We start from the raw sequence: 22,990 nt of genomic DNA on the forward strand, positions 1-22,990 counted from the left end.
CATGCGCTTCGTGCCTCCACACCGCGACTTGTTTTGGGCTTTTGGGAGCAGGGGTTGAAGCGCAAGAACCGGCTTGGCTGGGAAAAAGGGGGTGGGGGAAAGATCTGCTTTGGGGCTTCCCTTCTCCCCAGCCGAGCTCCAGACCTGTCCAGGGGCAGGGATTGAAGTCCCCAATTGCTGCTTCTAGCAGCGCAAGAACCGGCTCGGCTGGGAAAAAGGGGGTGGGGGAAAGATCTGCTTTGGGGCTTCCCTTCTCCCCAGCCGAGCAGACTGTCCAGGGGCAGGGATTGAAGCCCCCAATTGCTGCTTCTGGCACCACAAGAACCACTGTTGCCGGGGTTGAGGGGGTGCCAGTGCCAGAAGCAGCGGGCTGGGGCTTCAATCCCTTTCCCTGGACAGCCTACTCGGGTGCGGAGACAGGGAAGCTGCAGATCGCAGATCCTTCCCACCACCCCCTTGCACCTGGCGGCAGCGGTTCTTGCGCTCCCCTTCCCCAGCGATGGCAGGAGCAGTTGGTGGGGGAGAGAGGGTGGTGGCAGGCTGCAGCAGCAGGCTGGTCGCACTGGCTACAAGGCAGCAGCGGCTCCTCCTCCTGCCACCCTCGCGCTCCAGGCAGCGTCCAGGCAGCCATGTCTGTCCTCCCCCTGCGCCAGCCCACGTAGATTCCAGGCAGCGCAGCTGCAGGGCCTTTCCTCGCAGTGGCGATGGCGTGATGAGGCAAGCAGGCAGCCGGGCATAGGGGAGTGACTGGTGGCAGTGCTCCTGGCTGGCAAGGGGTGATCCCGGGGCTGTATGCGGGCAACGATGGCATGGCCGGTGCGCACCCGCATTAAAGGCCAGCTGATTGTCATGCACGCATGCGCACCAGTAACCCGCAGACTAGCTGGCTGGTGCGCACGCGTACCCTGGAAACCCGGAAGAGGAATGGGCGACGCCACGCGTGCCAGGCAACATGGCTCTGCGTGCCACTTCCGGCACGCGTGCCATAGGTTCGCCAACACTGTTATAGGCTTTTTATAGACTTTACAGACTTTTATACGGTTGCATTTATGGATGTCAACATCAACGTTTTGTCAAAATAATGACTCTGATGTGCCATCATGCTGCAACCTCCACTCTTGCCATGCTTTTGTGTAAGGTCTCAGTGCAGTTGCAGAAGAGATGAGAGTTTGTCGTGATGATGCAGCCCTGCTTTGTCCATCATGCACCCCTCCCCCCCCAGATACTGTTACCAAGTGTTTGCTGCTGCTTTAGCAATATTCTTAGTTTTAAATTTCATATGCAGAAAAAAATGAAAGGGACTATTTGTTGCACGCTTCAAATTCTGTCTCATCCTTTTACTGTTCTAGCATTTCTAAAACAGCCTTTCTTTTCCTGGTACATTTCAGTTGGTTAGTATTCATATCATTTCTATTAGTGTGTCTGTGTGTCCTTTGTGATAGCTGGCTGCTCTGATTCAATGCACTATGCACGTGGCCTCATGGTTCATCCAGGAAAAAAGCAGGGTGGTCTTTATGGAGCAAACCTAACACACATATTTCGGAATAACATGTTTGCTTGATGATTTCATTAACAAGTTGCGGTGAGGGGTGACTGTTTTGATAATAGAATGAAATACATGGAGGATGGGAGTGAAGTAAAAGCCAACCAGGACAAACCATCTATCAAAGTGGGTGGAAAAAGCAGAAGAAAACAGGGCCAGGGACAGATTTTGCTATTCTTCATTGTGTGCTTCATTTCATGATAAACATCCATCTCACCGTCTCACACTCACCCCCATACAACTTTCTAGCCAACCAGTGATTAAAACATGTCACTATGTTTTGAACTATACCTGAGGATTAACTGCCAGTTAATTCAGGAGCTCTGTACCAAAAGGAACATGATAGTTTTTCTGACAAGTTTCTCTTCTCCAAAATGTACTTTCTAGGTGCATTAGAGTTACAGTTCTTAATCTTCTGTAATCCCATCCAGAGGTGAGAAAGCAGCTGCTTAGAGATTGGAATTTGTGGGAACTTTTCCAACAAACATTATGTCTCTTTTACCATAATAAAAAAAATGGATAAACTTGATTTTAAAATTCTGTTGAGAATATACAGCAAAAATATCAAATAAAATATCTTTTACTATTGTTGTAGACCAGGGGTGTCAAATTCAAGACCTATGGGCTGAATCTGGCTCACAGGGTGCTTAGATTGGCCTGCGGAGCCGCCCTGGAAACAGCGAAGGACCAGCCCGTGGTGCCTCTGCCAGCAAAAATGGAGCTTGGGAGGGCCACATGTGGGGCTCTGTTTTCGCTTGGTAGAGGGTTGCCGGACACCGCCACGGCCGAAAACGGATGTGAAGCTGTCCATGCCCAACCTGCCCTCCCCACAAGGTCAAACACAACCCTGATGTGTCCCTCAATGAAATTGAGTTTGACATCCCTCCTGTAGACCAATATTAAAATAATGAAGCAAAATAGAACAATTAGAAAGCTTCTGTATATACATAGGAAAAGATAACAGTAAGATGAACTGCCAAACATCTAATGAATCTTATACTAGACCACCTGAATACATATTCTACTCTGAATTATCAAAACCTGCAGGCTATTAATGAGAATGTGGATACACAAAGTGTTATTATAAAATCTTGGACAAAAATTGACCCACCTAGAACACATCTATGGAGGAAGAGGCCTCAGAGAATATTATAGAGTCTGTGCAAGTCACAATATACTATAATTGGATGCAAACAAGTGGTTCCCAAGAGTTCCTACTCTACAAGTGCCTACTCTTTCTGAAAAAGCAGCTTTTTTAATTCTACAGTATGGTAGAAGAAAATTGCTGTGGATAATTTGCTAAACTTTTATTAGGTAAAAGTCCTGCTATAATTGTGAACAGTAAGTTCTCAAATCCTTCTGTGCTGCCTCAGTGAGTCTAGGGCCATGGTGGCAAACTTATGGCACACATGCCACAGGTGGCATGCAGAGCCCTCTGAGCACGCGTGCCCTCGCCCCAGCACAGACAAAACACTGCTGGACATGCACTGAAACAAGCGATGGGCAGAACAGGGCTCTGATTGGTGGATACAGTTTAATTTTGTGCCTCCTATTTAAGTTGATAGACAGCCAGGGGCCTGTTTGCAAATGGTCCTCGCTCCTTTCCTTCTATTTTGAAAACCCCTCCCTGACCTTTCGCTTTTTCCACCCCTGATTCCCTCCAGTAGTTTTCATTTGCTTGCCTTCTTTCAATAATTACACAGATACACAAACAAATAACATGTGTTGTTGTCGATGAGACCTAATTGCAAAGAATGGTGTGTGTGTGTGTAAGACTAGACTAGAGGGATCTTGCACACTACTCTCTATCTCTGCAGCAATAATGGATCCCTCACTGCCCACCTCCTCGCCCCGTGCTTGGTCCTCTTGGTGTGTTCTTTTCCTGTGGCAGGATTGTCTCAGATCACGTGCAGAATGCCTTCACCGTTCAGTGCCCCTGACCCCCAAAGTTCAGACTAGGATAAGGCCTTTCAAATCAACCCCTGCAAATTTTCAGCCCTCACCAGAGCAATAGAAGGGAGAGAAGACGAGGAGGATTCTTTAGTTTTGCCCTTCTTTGGTCCAGCTCCCTCCCGCCCTCCTGTTCCGTGTGACCTTTCACACTCACCCCGCTTCCCTGCCGCATTCCCACGAGGACCGCTCCCCCGTCTCCTTTTGGGAGTCTACCTGATCTCCCTTCTAAGGCTAGCCGGGCTCTGCTGCCTCCTCGTACCCTCCCCCCTGCTTCCCACGCCAGTGGCAGCAGCAGCTAAAGGGAGATGGGCTGTTCTGGGACTTGGCAGGATGTCCAGAAAAGATCTGGTCTGGGGATGGGAGGGCGGTGGTGGGAACCCTGCAGATGCTGAGACCTTCCTTTGCCAGAAGGGCTTGGCTGACCCAATGCAGGGACAAGGATGGCGGAACCATTGTGGGGGTGGTGTGTATGTGAGAGAGAGAGAGACTTTGTGAGTGTGTGAGAGAGAGAGAGAGACCCAGCTTGCTTCCCTTCTCCTAAATTTGCAGTCGCTCTCAAAAATTCAGTTTGTCCTCCAATTGCCTGAGTAGATCCTTCTAAGAAGAGTTCATTGGCTTTGGGGTTTGAGATAGAGGGGGAGGAGGGAAAGTGAGAGAAACAAGGGAGGGGGAAGGAAAAGAGAGGGGGAGGGAAAAAGAGACATGATATTACAAAAAAATTTCTTTTTTATTGTTGCTAAACATAATATTTCAAAAGCAGAAAAAAAATGAAGGGGCATAAAAGTGCATTTATCACATTTTTCTTAGAACTATCAGCTGACCTCTGCCTTGTTTATCATTACTTTAGGTAGTAAAACCTCATTATTCAGGTTAAATTGCCGTGTTGGCACTTTGCGATAAATAAGTGGGTTTTGGGTTGCAGTTTGGGCACTTGGTCTCTAAAAGGTTCGCCATCACTGGACCAGGGGTTGTTCCTGGGAGGGATGAGTGCTAGGAGTGGCCACCCAAAGTGTGGAAGTAATCCCAGCTAAAACAAACAGACATTTATATTGGACAGCAGCAAATAGGAAGATGTTGGACGTTGATGATCACTATGGGGCCAATAGCAAAGACATAATTTCATACTGTGAAATTTACTGTGGTAAATTGTTTCTGGGTTTTATTTATTGATCACTTTTCTACACCACCCATCTCACCTAAGAGACTCTGGGTGGTTTAAATAAATAAAAACCATTAAAACAGAATTACGAACAAAGTTAAAAGCGAGCTAATTAAAGGTTAAAGAGGGGGAGGGAAAATACTCATGTCACCAATCACCCCCAGACTTACATATCCCTCTTGGACCCTCTAAGGCAGGGTCTCCAACCTTGGCAACTTTAAGACTTGTGGACTTCAACTCCCAGAATTCATTAGCCAGCAAAACTGCCAAGTTGCCAAGGTTGGGGACCCCTGTTCTAAGGGGTCTTTTACGAATGTGTGGACAGTATAGTTAATATAGTATCAGATGGTTTTACTAAGAACGAACAGAGTATTAATGCTGTTTGTGTGGAGGCTAGATTAAAGCCTTTGGGACAGCCAGTTGTCAATGTTGCCATGTAGGGAAAAGAAAATCCAAAGCTGTAAAGACAGAATCGCAGCGGGGGCAAGAAATGTAAGAAGCAGGAACATGGGAAAACTTAACATAGCAATGTTAGAATCAACTATACATTTTTCTCTTAGACTTCAACAAATTGAAGTGGACTAGAATTAGATACTCTCAGAAGTTCATAATGTTTACTACTTAGGACACACATTGCTTTGAAAACAATATTAAAATAGAATAGAATGTTCTTTATTAGGCAAGTGTGATTGGACACAACAAGTGGATAAGCTCTCAGTATAAATGGAAGCAAGAAAGTGATAAATCATAAGATATAACCAACAAAATGATAGTTATAAGATAGCAATTAGGAGCAGATAATAGGAAAGATGAGAAGAATAATAGTAATACAGTCTTACCGCATGGTTAGATATCCTTAGGCATAAGACAGTGCTGTGGGAATTATGTGTTTAGCAAAGTGATGGCATGAGAGAAAAAGTGTCTTCGTGTCTAGTTGTTTTGGCTGTTAGTGAACAAATAATATAGTCATATATTTTTTAACAAGTAATATAGTCATATATTATAATGTAATCAGTGAACAAATATCAATTAGCCTTTGGGGGAAACTCCTTAATATGGTAGTTACCCCAGTTTATGCTCAGTCCAAAAGTTGATGTGTTTTATGATTAAAGCCAATCTGAAATTGACAGAATGTGCAAACCGGATATGCTGCTAGTGGTTGGAGAGTATGATGGAAATATTAAAGAGGGTATGTGGTTAAATTGCACAATCTGGCAAACAAAAATGTAGCAGGAGAATGACATAACAGTTTCTGCCAATCTTAATTATTTCTTTATTGCTAAGGCTGTAAACAAGCAAGCAAGTAGCACCTGGATATATCCACCTTGCCAGATGGAATACACAGAGATCAGAATAATTATATTGTTGGTATCAGGAAGTGGAGCTCAGTTACACCGGCAGAGGTGTGGGCAAGGCTGACAGTGATAAAGGTCATGAACTATTTATGTGCAAGTTCCAAGTCAAGCTAAAGAACAACTCAGCCATTTTCCACACGATGTTTTTGAGCACACACCATTTTTCAAGGCATTGTAGAAGAGCTTGGCTAGTCAGTAGTGGTAAAAAAAAAATCAGGAGGTGTGTGATAGTATCTTTTTGGTCCAACAGATTTTAGGAAAAAGGATTCAAATTTCATGAGTTTCATCACATAGCACAAAGCTGAAGTTCATGAAAACGTATGCCTTTTAATAAAATGTATTCATCTGGAAAGGTACCATCATACTCCTTCTGATTTCATGGAGAGCTTGGGAAATACTTTGAAGTCTTGTTCCTCATGAATAGGGAATCAAAGGATTGATGGAATGCAATCAAATAAGTTACAGGATAAATTAGAAATAAGGCACAAATAACTCGGCTTAAATTTCCATTTTTTGACAATTTATGCAAATCCTAGCTCTCTCGAGAGCGACTCTGTAATGCTGAGAAAAATGGAAAGGAAAAGAAAGGGCAAACCCCAGCAAGGTGGATGGACTTGATTATAGCAGAGTAGCAGTTGAAGTAATATTGAAAGATCTGAACGACCTTTGACTTGACAGCATATAATGAAGCTCTCTATAAATCTATATAGCTAATTTAAAATGTTTTCTTGTGCTTTTCTCAGCCAACCCTTGTAGAAAAATTACTGAGCTCAGTATGGGATTCCACATCCAGAATTCTTTATTAAAACTTTCTTGTAGCTAATTCATAACCCTAGGCTAGAGGTCTCTAAACCTGCTAATTTTAAGACTTGTGGACTTCAATTCCCAGAATTCCCCAGCCAGCAAGAGAATGTCCACAGTACTGCAGTTTTTCCAGTGATGTTGTGTTTCAAGGAAAGATCAATAGAGAAGCTAAGCTGTGTGATAGAAAGTTCAAATTTAACCAATAATTTAAGGTACTTCTCCATATTCTGGTCTGTATCAATTCATTTTCTCTTCTGTGTTGCATTACAGAGCTGCATTACAGAGAAACCAAGCAATATCAAGGAGTTTTCTCAGAAAATTTGAATTTATAGAAATTTTTAAAAAAACATAAGATAGGGATCTAACTGAATCCTACAGATTATACCAGTGCCGTGATCTCAGCTTTTAGAGTTGCTGAAAGATGTTCTGTAAATATGGAAAAGTAAAAGGAAATGATAAAGGATTAGCTGTTTTATGTACTTAAAAAGCACAGGGTAAGTTTTAGAGGCGTGTATGTTTGGGCACTCCCCTTCCTGTCAATTAAAACAGAACTTAAATATTTGGAACATTCCATTTATTGAGTGCCACATGCCTTGCTATTTTAGGCCGTAATTTCATTTTACAAAGCGCTTACCTCAAAGTTAGACTTTAAGGAATGAACCCTATATAAACAGGTCAAAACTTTCATTTCTCTTCTTAGACCTACTGGGGTACATGAAGAACTTCTGTGTCAACTGCATGTAGCAGTTTTGCTGCAAGTTAATAATTTTCGAAGATGGTGTTCTTGAGTTAAATTCCTAACTGTTGACTTGATACAAACTTAAATAGTGGGACAAGGATGCTCTCTTATTTAACTCCTTTTCTAGGGACTATTTCTGGAATATGTTCTGCTGCACTGCACTTACACTCAGGTTGGTATTACCTGTTTTTGTTAAATTTCTATGCCGTCCATCTCACTGTTTGTTTGACAGTGAGATGGGTGTCATATAAATTTAATAAAGCTGGGCAGTTTACAGCATCATAAAAACAAGAATATAGAAACATTAAAACTTTAAAGATTGATAAACAGGCAACAATATTGATAAGCAGACAACATATATAAATGCATTATATTTGTGCCAGAGGATTTCCCTAGATATTAAGACAAGAGCTGCTTAAAGACTAAAGAGAAAAGCCTATTTTAGAGATTGCTAATAAAATATATTAATCTGAAAGAGTGATGGTTAATTGGCTTGTCTTCTTGAAAATATGTGTAATTTTGGTCAAGCCTTTCACTTAGAATACAAGAGTTGATTTATTAATATAAGTGAAGAAGCGAGAATTGGTCAGAATGGTTTTGTATCCATTTGGAAGGGATCAAATCTACTCCTGAGGGTTTTTGTTTCTAATCAACTTGGCAACCAGTCAGTTTCAAAAATGTACAATGTGGTAACTGTTTATCAATAACATAATTCCAGCCGAGGGTAACATGAGCTTTCTCCCATATTTCAACCCTCAGGACTGTTCTTCTCAAATAGATGCTGAGAAGTGACAGTCTAAATGAGAAAATCCTTAATTTTCAGGTCTCCAAGCTTTAGCCAGAAAATTTGCTCTTGTTGCTACTATTAAATCCTTCAGGCAATCAGTACAATGTTTGTTTGACTGTCAGTAGATTTATAACATATCTTTTGGATATTCTAGGGCTGTTCATGCTTCTATAACCATTCAGAAGAATTACTTCAAACATCACATGAACATAGCACCACTCTGTTAATCGTTAAAGCATCCCTTCTTTTTGCAGGCCTGTATGTGAATGTAAAAAAAGTTGGGGTTGCTTTATGAGTGGCATTTCAACTCCTTAAAGCAGCTCCCCATTTTACAGTAATGCACACACATGAAAAAAGAGGATGTGCTTTAATTACTAGTCCTAGTATCATTAGTTTGGTCAGAATTAGAGCCTTGTGCAGTCCCGAAAAATGTCCCAGACTACAAAAGATAGTGAGAGAAATAACAAGCTAAAAATAACAAGCAAAATATTCACATTTGCTGCACACACATATAAACACGGTTTACTTTGCTAAATTCTACTTTTTCACCTAGAAGTATCAGACTCTGATCAGCTGGTTTTCATCAATATTGTCACAAACTATTGTTACATTACAATTTTGGGAGGGATCTAGATCTTTTTGAGCTGTTCTTGATCATGGAAGTTCATGTCTGGCTGTTGGTATTTTTATCCATCAGTCATGTTTTGATCTTCTTCTCGACTTTGGTATATCATTGTTTTTGTCCACCTTATAATGTTGAATTTTCACATAACCTATGCATTCAGCTGGACTATATGTACTTCATTAGACTTAATATAGTTTATTAGGTTCAGTATCTGACACGTTGATTAGAAAAGGCCATTTGCTGAGCAAGTTTGCAAGGGAGTTACACCTCATTGAACCATAGCTATTTCCTGGTTTTACTAGCCCTTGGTTTATGTATGTCCAAAATATCTTTCCAGTTCCCTTCACCATCTTTGCTCTTCTCTGTACTTTTCAGTTCCTTAGCAATTTTTCTTTTGTTGTGGGGACCAGAACTGGGCATGGTATTCCAGGTAGGTTTATTACTAGCATAGCATAGGGTAAATCTATTGCTTGCCTATTTAAACCTGCATTTCTCTTCTGCCCACTCACTCAACCTCTGAACCATGGCATTTGACAGGTTGGACCACTTTTTTTCTTTTTAAAAAAAAAAGATAGGTGCAAAATAGAATAAAGCAGTTTCGTCTTTTTGTGTTGATATGCAAGAACAGGTAAGGTTCAAATGGAAAATTCTCCTTTCCCCTTTAAATCATACCATCCATTGCAACTACTGTATATGGTAAAACCAATAGGCCAAAAATGCAAATTGCAGGAAAGAGTTCCATTCCACAGTCAAATCGATACCCTTATGTACAAGGTATCTGGCAAATATTTCTAGTTTGGAAAAGTGGGGTAACCTTTACTAATCCCTTCTATGACTCCTGTAAACAGCAAACTTCTAAGTGCAGCAATTCTGTAACAAAAGACCCAAAGATAACGTTTTCAAACTGAGATTGAGAAGAGCAGATAACTTTCCATTTGCATGACTGATTGCTAAGTCTTGGTAAAACAGTGGCAAATTTAGGAAGGCAATGTTTCCAGAGCCATGAACAACTCCTGGCTCATTATAATCAAAGGCATAGGCCTTACACTTTTCAATGACTCTTAGTTCAGTGGAACTTAGCTTGGTAATCAAAGAGTCTGAAAAATATTTTCAAGACCATCAATCTTGTCACAACTCTCTTGTTCGGGTTAAGGAGGGAAGTGGTTAAGCCAAACCAGCACCTCATCCGGTTGAGGTTGTCTCTGACTATCTTTTGTCTCTATCTTTTGTTACTCTTGACCCTCTTTTCTGTCACCCATTTATCAGGACTACTAAGAGCTAGCAGTATTTATTCCTTAGGACAGAAATTCCTATGAAAGGAGAAAGAAACCCCATCATCTCTAGAAATCAGAAGAGAGCTTTCCCCCCTCACTTGCCAACATTTTGTTTATCTCAGGGGAGATAAACATCTGTAAAACACCTTGGGCCATCTCTAGCTTTATCATAGATTATACCTGATCCCAGCCATTGACCCTGAAGTTATGAGAGGCCATCAGGGCCATCTTTTTTTGTTTTGTTTTGCTCAATCAAGTCCTTCTCAATTGAGACTACCTGAAAAAGTCCCTGCAGTTTTCTTGGCAAGGATTTTCAGAAGTAGCTTGCTGTCACCTCCTTCCTAAAGTTTAGAAAAAATGACTAGCCCAAGTTGGCTTTGTGCTTAGGGTGGGACTAGAACTCAAAGTGTCCTTCTAGCCTGTTATCTTAACCATTATACCAAACTGGCTCTCCAGGGTCATCCACTGTGTTGGATTTGTAGTACAGTCACAGAGAAGTCACTGGGCTTTAAGAACTGAATTAAACCTTCCGGTATGTTCCCTTGTTAGACTTTGGAAGTGCAATCTTCTTGTATTTCTGAAACAGTCCTCCTAAATTGGGTTTCATAGCCCGGAAGAATCATCTAGCTTCACCCATTTTCCTGTGCGCTGCTCCCACTATCCAGGAATGGGTTAATGCTTCAGCCTTTGGCAAACAACTGAGTGTTAAAAAATACTAAAAATAAGGACTTCCCCTTTCCCCTCTGCCTAGCCACACCCCCACTCCCATGATTCCCCAGTCTTCGCTCAGTTGCTTGGCAAACACTGACGTGTCTCTCGGGAGCTCCTGGCTTCTTAAGGTATTTGTCTCCTGTTTCTTTTAACCTTCTCATTCCCTGCCTTCAGGGACGCTTAGGACTTTTATTTTATTTTTGATTATTTCCTTTCCCCGGGTGCTCTTTTAGTTTCTGCCTTATTTTTGGTTTATTTTTTCTTTTCCTTATCGCCGCTCACAGCGGCAGCACTAATCAGCTGGGCGTTGGGCTTGGAAAGCCGAGCCGCCCACACAGCGCGCCTCTCGCTCGCCACAGCAGGCGCCAAATTTAAAACTGCTACAAGCCCCAGGATCAGCCTGCAGCCACCGCGTGGGGCGAAGAGGAGAGCGATCGGCTAGGATTAGAGCCGATCGCTCCGCAGAGCAGCGTGCAGCCGCGGTTCGCCCGGCTAGCCCTGCCAGCCGCCGCCGCGCTACAGAGGCCCTCCACGGAGCATCGAGGGACCCGTTTCAAGCGGCATTGCAGCACGGCAGTTGGCTGGACCCTCGGGCCTCCAGCATAAGTCCGTCGCTACCAACAGGCACCAGCCCCGCACCACGTGGCGCCCGCCATCTTGAATACCACACGGGCCGCCATCTCGGGGCTAAATCGCACCAGCGCCTTTTAGAGGCCTAGCCAGCCATTCCCCCAAGTGCGGTGCCTGTTTACTATAAGAGTTAGCTGGTGAGACCTTCGGGCTCTCAGCTGCTCTTATCTCTCCTGGCGGGGTGGAGTGAACGAGCTGCCTCAGAGTCACACAAGAGGAGAGGGGTGGCCTTGATCCCTACAATCACCATGTCTGACTCCCCCTTCTCATCAGACCCGGGCCTGGAATTGAGCCCACCCCGCAAGGGGGGCAGATCCTCCAAAAAAGTGCCCAGAAGTGATCCGATGCGCCCAGCCACAGGTCCAAATCGGGGGCGGGGCTGCCCTTCCAAGACAGGGATGCCCAAAGACGCCACCAGGCGCACGAGAGGCAGTGCCCCAAGGCACAAAAGGCGCTGGCTATGCCACCCAACAGCGGGCCAAGACCAGAAAGCACTGCCCCACCCACGCCTAGGGAGTCAGACTCAGCAATGGCCACCTGGACTGACTTAATACAGACCCCGGCGACCCCAGTATTTTCGGAGAAGGGGCCCCAGAGGGACGGATCTCCCGCCCCGGCCTGGAGTGAGGCAACCCCCTTCTCACCTGCGGTGTCATCACGCAGCCCAGCACCGGGCGCTGAAGCACAGGGGGCCCCGCCACCTCAAATGGATTTTCAAGCCATGTTTTCCACAGTCCTCTCATCTTTCTTAGCCGCCAGCTGGCAGCAGGCGATGCCACCAGCACAGGCCCAGGGGTCTCATCATCATCGAGTCCAGAACAAGACACCTGCCCCCCTAGCACGGGAGTCCTCGTCCGAGGAATCAGATCAAGCAGAGGACGCCCCAGAGGACATCGAGTTCTCGGAGGACAAAGGCCTAAACCCAGACACTCCCGCTTTTACCGGGCTATTCCGACCGGCACTGTTTAGGTCACTCCTGCACAAGGCTCGACTCACGACTAACCTGGGGGTGCCAGGGGACGTGAACCCGGCCCCACCTCCTGCAGCGGGGCCCCACGATGCCCTCTTCAAGTCGTCCAAACAGGAAAAGGACAGCATCCCCTGTCCACAGCTGTTTTCTGAAGTCATCCAAAATGCCTGGGGGCAACCGGCTTCTCAAACTACACCAAGCAGCCTGGACAAGAAACTCTACTGCTCAGCCCCGGAGCTGGAGGATCTGTTACTTCTCCCGACGGTGGACCAGCCGGTCGCAGCACTCTCATCCCCATCGCCAGTTTCCACTGAGGCACTGGACGGGCTCAAAGCGGAGGAGAAGAGGACGGAGTGGTCTTTTCGTAAAACACACCAGGCTGTGGCCTGGGCGATCAAAACAGCCACAGCCACCTCCTTCTTCAATAGAGCGGCCCTCATTTGGTTACGCCAGATGCAAGAAAGGCTTCCTCCAGAAGACACCAGGCTGCAACAGGATATCAACAAGATTATTGCGGCCACCGAGTACGCCTCTGATGCCTCCCTGAATTCGGCAAAGTTCGCCTCAAGGGCCCTAGCCTCCACTGTCACAACTAGGAGGCTGTTCTGGCTCAGGCCCTGGAAAGCGGACCTTAAAGCTAAATGGAAGCTGGCCTCAGCTCCCTACAAGGCACCGAATCTTTTTGGAGCAGCCCTGGATCCTGTCCTCGTGGAAGACAAGGACAAGAGGAAGGTACTGCCATCGGTTTACCGCCGCCAAGAGCGGAGGTACTCCCCATATCCAGTCCAACAGCCCTTTCGGCCTGGCCCAGGGCCCAGGGGGTCCTTCCCGCACTGCTCCAGTTACATGGGAGGCGACAGATCACACAACAGACAGCAGTTCCAAGACCGGGGCAGGAACCAACATTCCAGAAGACCCTTCCGGGGGGCAGGCTTCAAACCCGCCAGAAGGGGGAAGTGACTCCAAGACCGAGGGGCCCATAGGGGGAAGACTACATCTCTTTCACCAACAATGGGCCCGGTCGACATCGGACTCGTGGGTAAGGCGCACCATTTCATTGGGATTATCAATAGAATTTGCAGGGCTGCCGCCTCAGCGCTTCGTGCGGTGCCCGGTCCCACAGTCCTCCGAGCTACAAGCTCTAATGTCCCAAGAATTAAAGCATCTGCGAGAGATCAGAGCCATAGAGACAGTACCACCAGCCCACCAAGGCTCCGGGTTCTATTCAAGCCTGTTCTTAGTCCCCAAGAACTTGGGGGGATGGAGGGCCATTCTGAACCTAAAGAAGTTGAATCTGTCTGTGCGCTATCACAGGTTCAAAATGCACTCGCTCCAGTCTATTCTAATGGGGGTGAGACGGGGGGACCTTCTCCAGTCAGTCGACCTTCGAGAAGCCTACCTCCACGTCCCTATCCACCCGGACCACAGACAGTACCTGAGGTTCGAATACGGAGGCCAACATTTTCAGTATCGGGCCATGCCCTTCGGACTATCGTCGGCTCCCCGCACCTTCACCAAGCTGGTGGCAGTGGTGGCAGCCAGGTTTCGAACCATTCCGGTCCAAATCCTCTGTTACTTAGACGACATCCTGATACTCTCATCGTCTCACGACCAAGCGGCCAGGGACTCACACCTAGTCCTCGAAGCTTTTCGAAACCACGGTTTTACAATCAACCTCGAGAAGAGTCACCTTCAACCGTCCACACGGATTCTCCACCTAGGCGCAGTGATAGACTCTTCCAGGGGCCAGGTCTTCTTATCCCCGGACAGGGTCCAGAGTCTCCAGCAACTGACCCTTCAGATTCTGTCAGGAAGGAAGGCCTCTCTTCTGCAACTATCGTGCCTACTGGGGAAGATGGTCTCCTGCTTCGGCATCGTTCCGTGGGCACGCAAACACTCGAGGGCCCTCCAGTGGTTTCTCCTCCCGTTCCAACGCTCGGGGAGGTCCAACTCCAAACGCAAGGTTCAACTCCCCACCAGGGTGCGTCTCTCCCTCAGATGGTGGACTTCCACCTCACTTCTCAAGGGCTCAGACTTTCTGGAACCGGACAGACTGGTCCTCACCACGGACGCAAGTCTTCGGGGGTGGGGAGCCCACCTCCTCAACGGGGTGGCACAAGGTCAGTGGTCCAGAGGCGAACAACACAACAGCATCAACCTGCTGGAGCTCCGGGCGATCAGATTAGCCCTGCACCACTTCCAGGCCACAGTTCAGGACCAACACGTTCTGGTCCTGACAGACAACATCTCGGCCAAGGCGCATGTGAACAGAGAGGGAGGCATGAGATCTCGCAGCCTGATGCTAGAGTCCGAGGCCCTATTCGAGTGGGCGGAAGGACATCTGCGCTCGATCAGGGCAGACCACATTTCAGGGTCAGCCAATGCGAGGGTGGATTGGCTAAGCCGAACAACGATAGACCAGGCGGAATGGCAGCTCCACCCCCACCTCTTCAGGAAGCTAACCTCCAGATTCGGGAGACCAGGGGTGGACCTGTTTGCGTCTCCAATCAACGCCCAACTCCCTCGGTTCGTGTCTCGATACCCGACACCACAAGCAGAGGACTACGTCGCCCTCCATTGCAAGTGGCCGGCAGGCCTTCTGTATGCCTTCCCTCCGGTCCCGTTGATCCCTCGCCTGATTCGAAAGTTACTGGCGGAGAAGGCCAACCTGCTCCTGGTGGCTCCAAACTGGCCTCGAAGGCCGTGGTTCGCCGACCTGGTGGCCCTGTCGGTGGAGCAACCATGGGTGATTCCACCACATCAGATTGTACTATGCCAAGGCGAGGTCAACCACCCAGAGCCTCAGTGGCTCCAATTAGCCGTCTGGCACTTGAGCGGGTCATCTTAAAGAAGGACAATCTACCTGACAGTGTCGTCAGCACTATTCAGGCGGCCAGACGCCCGTCAACAACTCGTATCTACGAGGCCTCCTGGAGGGCCTTCTGCAGCTGGAGTGCCGTGCACCATGTGGATCCCACCAGGGCCACAATTCAAGACATTCTATTGTTCCTGCAGTCAGGGTTAGACAAGGGGCTGGCCCCAGCGACCCTAAGGCATCAGACTGCAGCCCTATCGACGGTCGTTTCCTGCGCTCCATACATCACATCACCCGCGTATCAGGGAGTTCCTGCATGGGGCAACAAACTTGCACCCACCAACGGTACACCATTACCCATCTTGGGATCTGTCTCTAGTCCTACAGGCCCTGACAGGCCCTCCCTTCGAACCACTAGACTTAGCCACCCTCAAACACCTGACTCTCAAGGTGACTTTCCTCCTAGCGATCACCTCAGCAAGGCGAGTCTCAGAATTAGCAGCACTTTCTGTGCACAAAGACCTCTGCATTTTCAAAACCTCCTCGGTGGTCCTCCGGCTGGACCCGACCTTCATCCCAAAAGTGAACTCCTGGTTCCACCGAGCCCAGGAACTCATTCTGCTGGACTTCTGCCCGTCACCAAAGGACCACAGGGAGAAACGCTGGCACACCCTTGATGTCCGGCGAGCGATCCAGACGTACATACGCAGAACGGCAGCCTTCCGTCGCACAGAAGCCCTCCTGGTCTCTTTCAACCCGGCGTCCATGGGCCAGAAGATCTCAGCCCCCACGGTTAGCAGATGGATCAGAGCTTGCATCGAGCTGTCTTATGACTTGAACTCCAAGCCTCTACCAGGCAACATTCTTCCCCACTCAACTAGGAGCGCGGCCACCTCGGCAGCCTGGGCTACTCAGGCCTCTGTTGCCGATATCTGCAGAGCAGCAACCTGGTCCTCCATGTCGCCTTTCATCTGGCACTACAAGATCGACACCTATGATTCAGCCGAGGCGGCATTCGGTCGCTGGGTGCTCCAGCGGGTCACAACTGGAATGGACCCAGCGGGCAGTCAGCCCCCCGCCCAGGAGATTTAAGCTTGGGTATATCCCATTCCTGGATAGTGGGAGCAGCGCACAGGAAAATGAACGTTGTCTTACCTGAATGTCCCTTTTCTGGGCGCTGCGTACACTATCCAGTCCCGCCCGTATATTTTGGGCTTCCTGCCCGGTGGGAATTTTTTCCCCGTTTCTCAGTTTGAACATGTTGAATCTTGTTGTTAATAAAGTTATGGTTATTAATTCATCATGGTCGTGTCACTGGTTGTCCTTTTCGCCACACCTTCGCTCAGACTGGGAAATCATGGGAGTGGGGGGGGTGGCTAGGCAGAGGGGAAAGGGGAAGTCCTTATTTTTAGTATTTTTTAACACTCAGTTGTTTGCCAAAGGCTGAAGCATTAACCCATTCCTGGATAGTGTACGCAGCGCCCAGAAAAGGGACGTTCAGGTAAGACAACGTCCAATCAGGTTGATCCCGAATCAGACAAAAAAGTGTTTAAATACTATTTGAACTTTATGCATCTCTAATTCAGAAGTACTTCAGATGTACCCAGCCAAAGGTCACTTGCAAGCATCTATTTGTCTCACATCTTCCTTCCCCTCCAACTTTGGAGGAGCCATACTACAGGTTTTTCCTTCTTTTCTATGCTGGGAAAGGTTTTTGGTTTCTTTTTCAGGTTTCTTAAGATTCCTTTTCTGTTATAACTGAAAACTTTGTGAAATGGATTGCATCTTAAAACTTTTTTACATTTTCCTTGCCATTCTCTGAGTTCCTTTCATTTTTCTCCTTAAGTGGAATGTATTAAATTATTCATAGATAATTAACTGCTTATTTATGTTTTGATTTGATTTCTCTCCTGGTTTTTTTTAAAATTTTATTTATTTATTTTATTTAAGAATACAAGGTAGCGATTTCTTTAAATGCTAGGTTCAAATATTTTTGTACTAGCATTCCTTTGAAGAAGCTTCAGATCATTTGTCCAGAACTCCTCTTTCATTATCTGATTGCAGACAAGTAATAAGCAGGAAACACACAGTTTACTCTTTCTGCAGGGCCAAGCCACCGGTTAAGAATCAGCATATCCACTTAGAAAATATTCAGCATTTGCTGTGTAACTGAAAAAATTGGTTGGCAATGAAGCCCAATCCCGTAGAATATACAAATCCAAGTGAAAACATCTCAGACAGATGGCCTTCTAACTTTTGCCTCAACACATTCATCAATAATAACATTCTGGGCATCACCCACAGTCACTTTTGGTGAGATGGGCAACTATTTAAATTTGATAAATTAAAAAAAACACTGCTCCCTCAGCAAATTGCTCTTATTCCGTTAAGAATTTCTTTCTAATGCTCAATTTGGGAATCTGTTTTCCTGTAATCTCAGACCATTATTTTGTATCTTATCATCTGAGATGTCAAAATAGGTTTTGACTTTCGCTATGCCATGATACTTCAGGTATATGAAGAATGCAGCCATATTCCTCTCAGCTGTCATTTTTTTTCAAAGCTAAATATGATGTGGTAAAATAACTTCTTGCTTTGATTAATTTTCAGGTTCTTCTGAACAGTGTGAGGCTTACAAAGATGCCTCTGGACGTTGGCATGCACAGCAGATTTGCTCAAAATTATGCTGTGGGACCTGCACTAATCGTTATTGTTGCTCAGACCCCTTTGACAGAAATTATCAGTCTCTCTGTTCCTTGGAAAGGTATGATTGGAAATTACTGCACAAGGGTTAGGGTGTTGTGCGGTTGTTTTAAGATATGTTGTACATATCAATTCTGGAGAGGATACTGAAATTAGAACATAATTCCATGTTCTGCCTTTGCTGCCTGTTTATCTTGTTCATTTTCCCAGCCCAAGAGTACAATAATAAGAGGCTTGGCACTGCTGTTTGTCCATGTGTCTGTCCTCCCTCTATCTCAGTGTTTTTAAACCCTGGCAACTTCTAGATGTGTGGATTTGTTCCCAGAATTCCCCACTCAGCAAACCCAGCCTGTCTTAGCAGCTGAAGAATTCTGGGAATTCACACAACTTAAAGTTTCCAAAAGTTGGAAAATACAGCCCTATCCTATCAAAGATAACTCTCCGAAAACAGCTAAATGTCTATGGAGATTCTCAGTCATCCAGATCATGGTTGCCCTAGAGGTGCTTTTTCAAAAGTCAGTTGGGCTTTCTTTGTTTTCCTTAAGGGAAAAACAAAGAAAGTCCAGTTGACTTTTGAAAAAGCACCTTTGGGTCTCTGAAAACAGAACAAACTGGGCCATATTTGGCAGGAGATGAGAACCTGACCAAAAAAAATAAAAAAGACTGCTTTCAAAGATAAACCATGGTTATAGAGAGAAAAGATTCCAGGGGAAAAAAATCTTCCAATATGCTCCCTGCAGGGAGCGTAGATATTGTAGTCCAAAAAATAGTCAGGCAACCAATTGGAAAACGGTGCTGGACCCTTGCTTAAAGTACTCCTCCCTGTTTGAACTACAAGCATTAAACAGAGCAGCCCTCCTGGGTTTGGCCCTGTGGCACAGGTTATAGGCAGGTCTAGTTGTGGGCTTTGCGTAAATAAGGCTGGCTGGGGAACTCTGGGAGCTGAATTTTTGTGTTAAATTTATATTTGCCGACAAAAAAATAAAGGGAGACTAGTATAGATCTATTTCAAGCTATTTAGATCTATAGATCTATATGTCTCTTTTTATTTCTTTGTCGGTAAATATAAATTTAACACAAAAATAGTTTGTTGCGAAAGCAACTGCCTGCAAAAGCTATTGGATTGGGGCTGAAAAGGCAAAAGCGGAAGCAGTATGCTCCATCCCATATTCGGGTAGTCCAGGTTGCCCTGATAAAAAACAATCTGGGAGTTGAAGTCCACTCAACTAAAAGTTGCCGAAATTGAGAAACATGGACCTAAATTTACCTATTATGCCAGTTGCATCTATTTTTGGTTTTAATGCCATGTCCTTACTTTACATCAGAACTAGAGCTAAGGAGAAATTTTCATTTGGCCCATAACTCAGCTGCTATATCATATGACACCCACAGTGGCATGTATGTACTGAATCCAAATGCTTTTCCAGACTGCATCTTCCCATGCAATTCTATACAAACCTAAGTACAAAGGTCACCAGTTTTTTTGAGCTGGTGGAGATATTTTGAGAATATGTTGCATGTGCTCTCAGAAAATGAACATTGTGGAATCTTGCCCTGCTGCAGACCTTACTGTAGATTTACTAGAATGTTACCTGCCATCCCACTATCTCCCTACTTTTCTTAGTCGTAATATGGGTATACTTTATTTTCAAAGAAAGCTTAGTTAGGGCTCAAGATTTTCTGGAAATGAAATTCTATTGGAACATTGCTTTATAAGATTCCTTTACTGTATTATTATTTACAGGAAGCACAATTTAACATTTTAAAATGTGAAAAGAATTGGCATTAAGCAACATGGTTGCAAATAATTATGTCAGTGACCCTGGCTTAATACCTGATTATTCTCTGTATCTTGAAATTACGTAATTGGAAGGTAGCATTTTGGCCATCAGGTCCTGTGCGATAATCCAGATTAAAGTATTTCAGTTGTGTGCCTCTCCTCCTTTCAATGAAATAAAGTCTTGGTTTGATAGATACATTGGAGATTTTTTGTTTGGATGTCACTTAGTGTTTAATAAGTTTTCCTGCACAAAACACTTTTTACATTAATTACACAATTGCAAAAGTTACGTAAATCAATGCAAGTGATGTTAATCTGGATTTCGCTAAAGCTTGTTTCTTTCCAATACACCATTAACTCTTTTTCTTTCTTTAATTGTTTCTAAGGACTGTAATCAGTCATCTTGACGATGTAAAAGTTATGTAAGTTAACACTATTACCGTATTTTCTGGCGTATAAGATGACTTTTTCTGTCAAAATATAGGGTTTGGGCTATACTCGCCGTATAAGACTACGCACACCAACGCACACCAAATAAAAATTAAAAAACATCAACATCACCCACAATGTAAAAGCAGCTGTGCTATATACCCAAAATGGCCCCTGCAACAAGCAGGAACCTCACATAGCCACAAAAAGCCCAAAAAACAACTTTCACACTTTACACACACAAAATTCCACATACAGCTTTGTGAGATTTTGTGTGTTTGTGTAGTTAGGGTGAAACACTACAGAAACACACTAAATCTCAGAAAGCTGCACAAATATTATTTTATTTTATTTTTATTTTTATATGAAAGCTAAATTTAAAACTTCCTAAACTTTAAATGGCTAGGTCTAAAAAAAGAACAACTAAAAAAAACCCCAATTAACTATTTTTTTTAAAGCTCCCAAAGGGGAAAAAATTTACCCAATAGAACAGGGGTCTCCAACCTTGGCAACTTTAAGACTTGTAGACTTCAACTCCCAGAATTCCTCAGCCAGCTTTGTTTTGCTGGCTGAGGAATTCTGGGAGTTGAAGTCCACAACTCCCTGCCTGCTTGATTGCTTGCTGATGGAAGGGATTCAGGCAAGTGAAGCAAGGCAAGCGTTGCGACTAGCAGCTAACGTAAGCAAGCTGGAGGGGGAAAACTTTTTTCCTTTTACATGGCTCTGGCGATCCCAGCTGAGTTGCCTGATTAGCAGGCAACTCAGCTGGGATCGTCAGAGCTTGGATCGCGAGAGCCATTTAAGGCTCGTCAGAGCCTTTCGGGCTGGTCTGCCTGGTTACAGGAGAACGACACCCAGCATATAAGATAACCCCCGACTTTTGAGAAGATTTTCATGTGTTAAAAAGTCATCTTGTACGCCGGAAAATACGGTAGTTATATAGCATTTCTCATCTTTTATTAGAAAAGGGCAATTTAAACATGTTTTATTTAATCTGTGAACATCTTTTAAAATGTTTTCTTTTTAATCTTGTCACTACAGTCCATCTTTCAAGCCTGAACCATTCAAGATAGACCCAGATTTTGAAGATCTATATACGGCTGATTACAGGTACACATATATAAAAATCCCATGGAATTAGAAAGGAAATACCCTGTATTATTTACATATGCTTCTTTTTATGCTGATGATAATCCTTTCACCAATCTAAAGTAAAACGTAACAGACTGTGAAATTAACTATTCTTAACATAAAAGCCACTGTAACACTATAAGGACGATGACTATAGACTTAAAAGATGAAAAAGGCGGGAGCTACAGAGCTAAAAGAATCAGCTGCAGCAGCTTGCTGCGTACTTGCACTCTTGAGAGTTAGAGAGCCGTGAAGCCTTGCCTAGGTCACTTTGACACTCTGCAATTATTCTGCCATTTTTAAGAGGTGTGCAGGTAGTCCTCAAAATACGGCTAGTCACTTTATGGTCATTCAAAGTTACGACAAACTGCCCCAAAGACACCTACAACTGTGTTTCAGACTTATAGTGGCTGCAGCACCCTGCAGTCAGTCACTTTTAATATTGACCACAGGTCCACAGTCTGCAGCAAACTCCGCCCCCCCCCATTTCTCCACCTCTAGCCTGCCTTGATGGGATTTATCTATGCTGTGTCAAGGGGCTGATGGGCTGCGGCTGCTGCCAGACATCGTCGGCTCGTGCACGCTCACCGCCTCTTTTGCTGGGCTTATTTTTAGAGTAGGGTTTATATTAGCCTCCCCCCCCCAAATCAGACTAGGGCTTATTTTCAGGGGGAAACAGTATATATCTTTGGTGGGAATAGCTCCGCCAGGTGTTAGAAGGAGCATGGCACAAGACCTGGAATATGGAACAGTGTTACATGATCTGACACACCCATTATTTGGCCAAGTACCCCCTACAAAAAAATTGAAATCAAGAAGGAACTTTTTGGATTGCGCCAAGAATATTATTACTACACCTCAAAAAGAACCACTAAAAAGATGGAAACTTCAAGTTAAGCATTTTCATAATTGGATAGAATTGCTTGAGGAGTTGCCTGGAGGTTCGGAAGAGGTGTGAATGGTTTGGAGATGTTTAAAAAGACTGCGCACTGGTTTGGCTAGAACTCTTAAAATGAGGTTTTCTCCTTGAGGACAATGATATTTACTGCAAATATGGCAGTATTCAAACAACTATCCATCTTTTTGGAATGGCCTGTGGGATTGAGATGAACACAGAATGACTTTCTGGTTGGAAATATCTCTGCCATCAACATGGCCCAGTATTGGGCTAGAACTATATAAATCTATGTTTTTATTCAAGTTTTTAATCATTTTAAATTTAAATTAATAATTATCCCCTTTCTAGTTCCTGCAAGCTGGCCATCAGAAGACTCTCCTAGGCTTTGGGGAAGCTAGCTGCATGCATGCAAATGCTGCAGCTTCTAAATGAACTTCCCCAAACTGTTCCCTTTCTTAACTCCCTCCCCCCCTTCCTCAGAGACTCACATTTCTTCAATGAAAAACAAACAAACTAAAAACCTGGGTGGGACAGACTTGTTGATCTTTCCACACACACCCTTTAGGTGCTGAAACTAAACTGTTTGCCTCTGTCCTCCCATCTCAATCCCTTTTAACAACTTTATTTGCTAAATTTACTGCCTGCCTAGAAAAGGGTGACAACACCTATAAATTACTTACCTTG

The 22,990-nt window shown here is 44.8% G+C and overlaps 1 protein-coding gene across 1 annotated transcript in view; it reads left to right on the top strand.

Moving 5' to 3' along the window:
• Positions 1–22,990, top strand: part of SHISA5 (shisa family member 5) — a 39,099-nt gene that overhangs the window by 2,013 nt on the left and 14,096 nt on the right. Inside the window, exons 2-3 of the mRNA XM_034438805.3 lie at positions 17,976–18,129; positions 21,319–21,387. Coding sequence (XP_034294696.1) covers positions 17,976–18,129; positions 21,319–21,387 — 223 coding nt within the window. The remainder of the gene's footprint in view (positions 1–17,975; positions 18,130–21,318; positions 21,388–22,990) is intronic.

Source organism: Pantherophis guttatus, chromosome 2 (assembly GCF_059756535.1).
Source record: "Pantherophis guttatus breed Tessera chromosome 2, ASM5975653v1, whole genome shotgun sequence".
In the NCBI taxonomy this organism is placed as follows: domain Eukaryota; kingdom Metazoa; phylum Chordata; class Lepidosauria; order Squamata; family Colubridae; genus Pantherophis; species Pantherophis guttatus.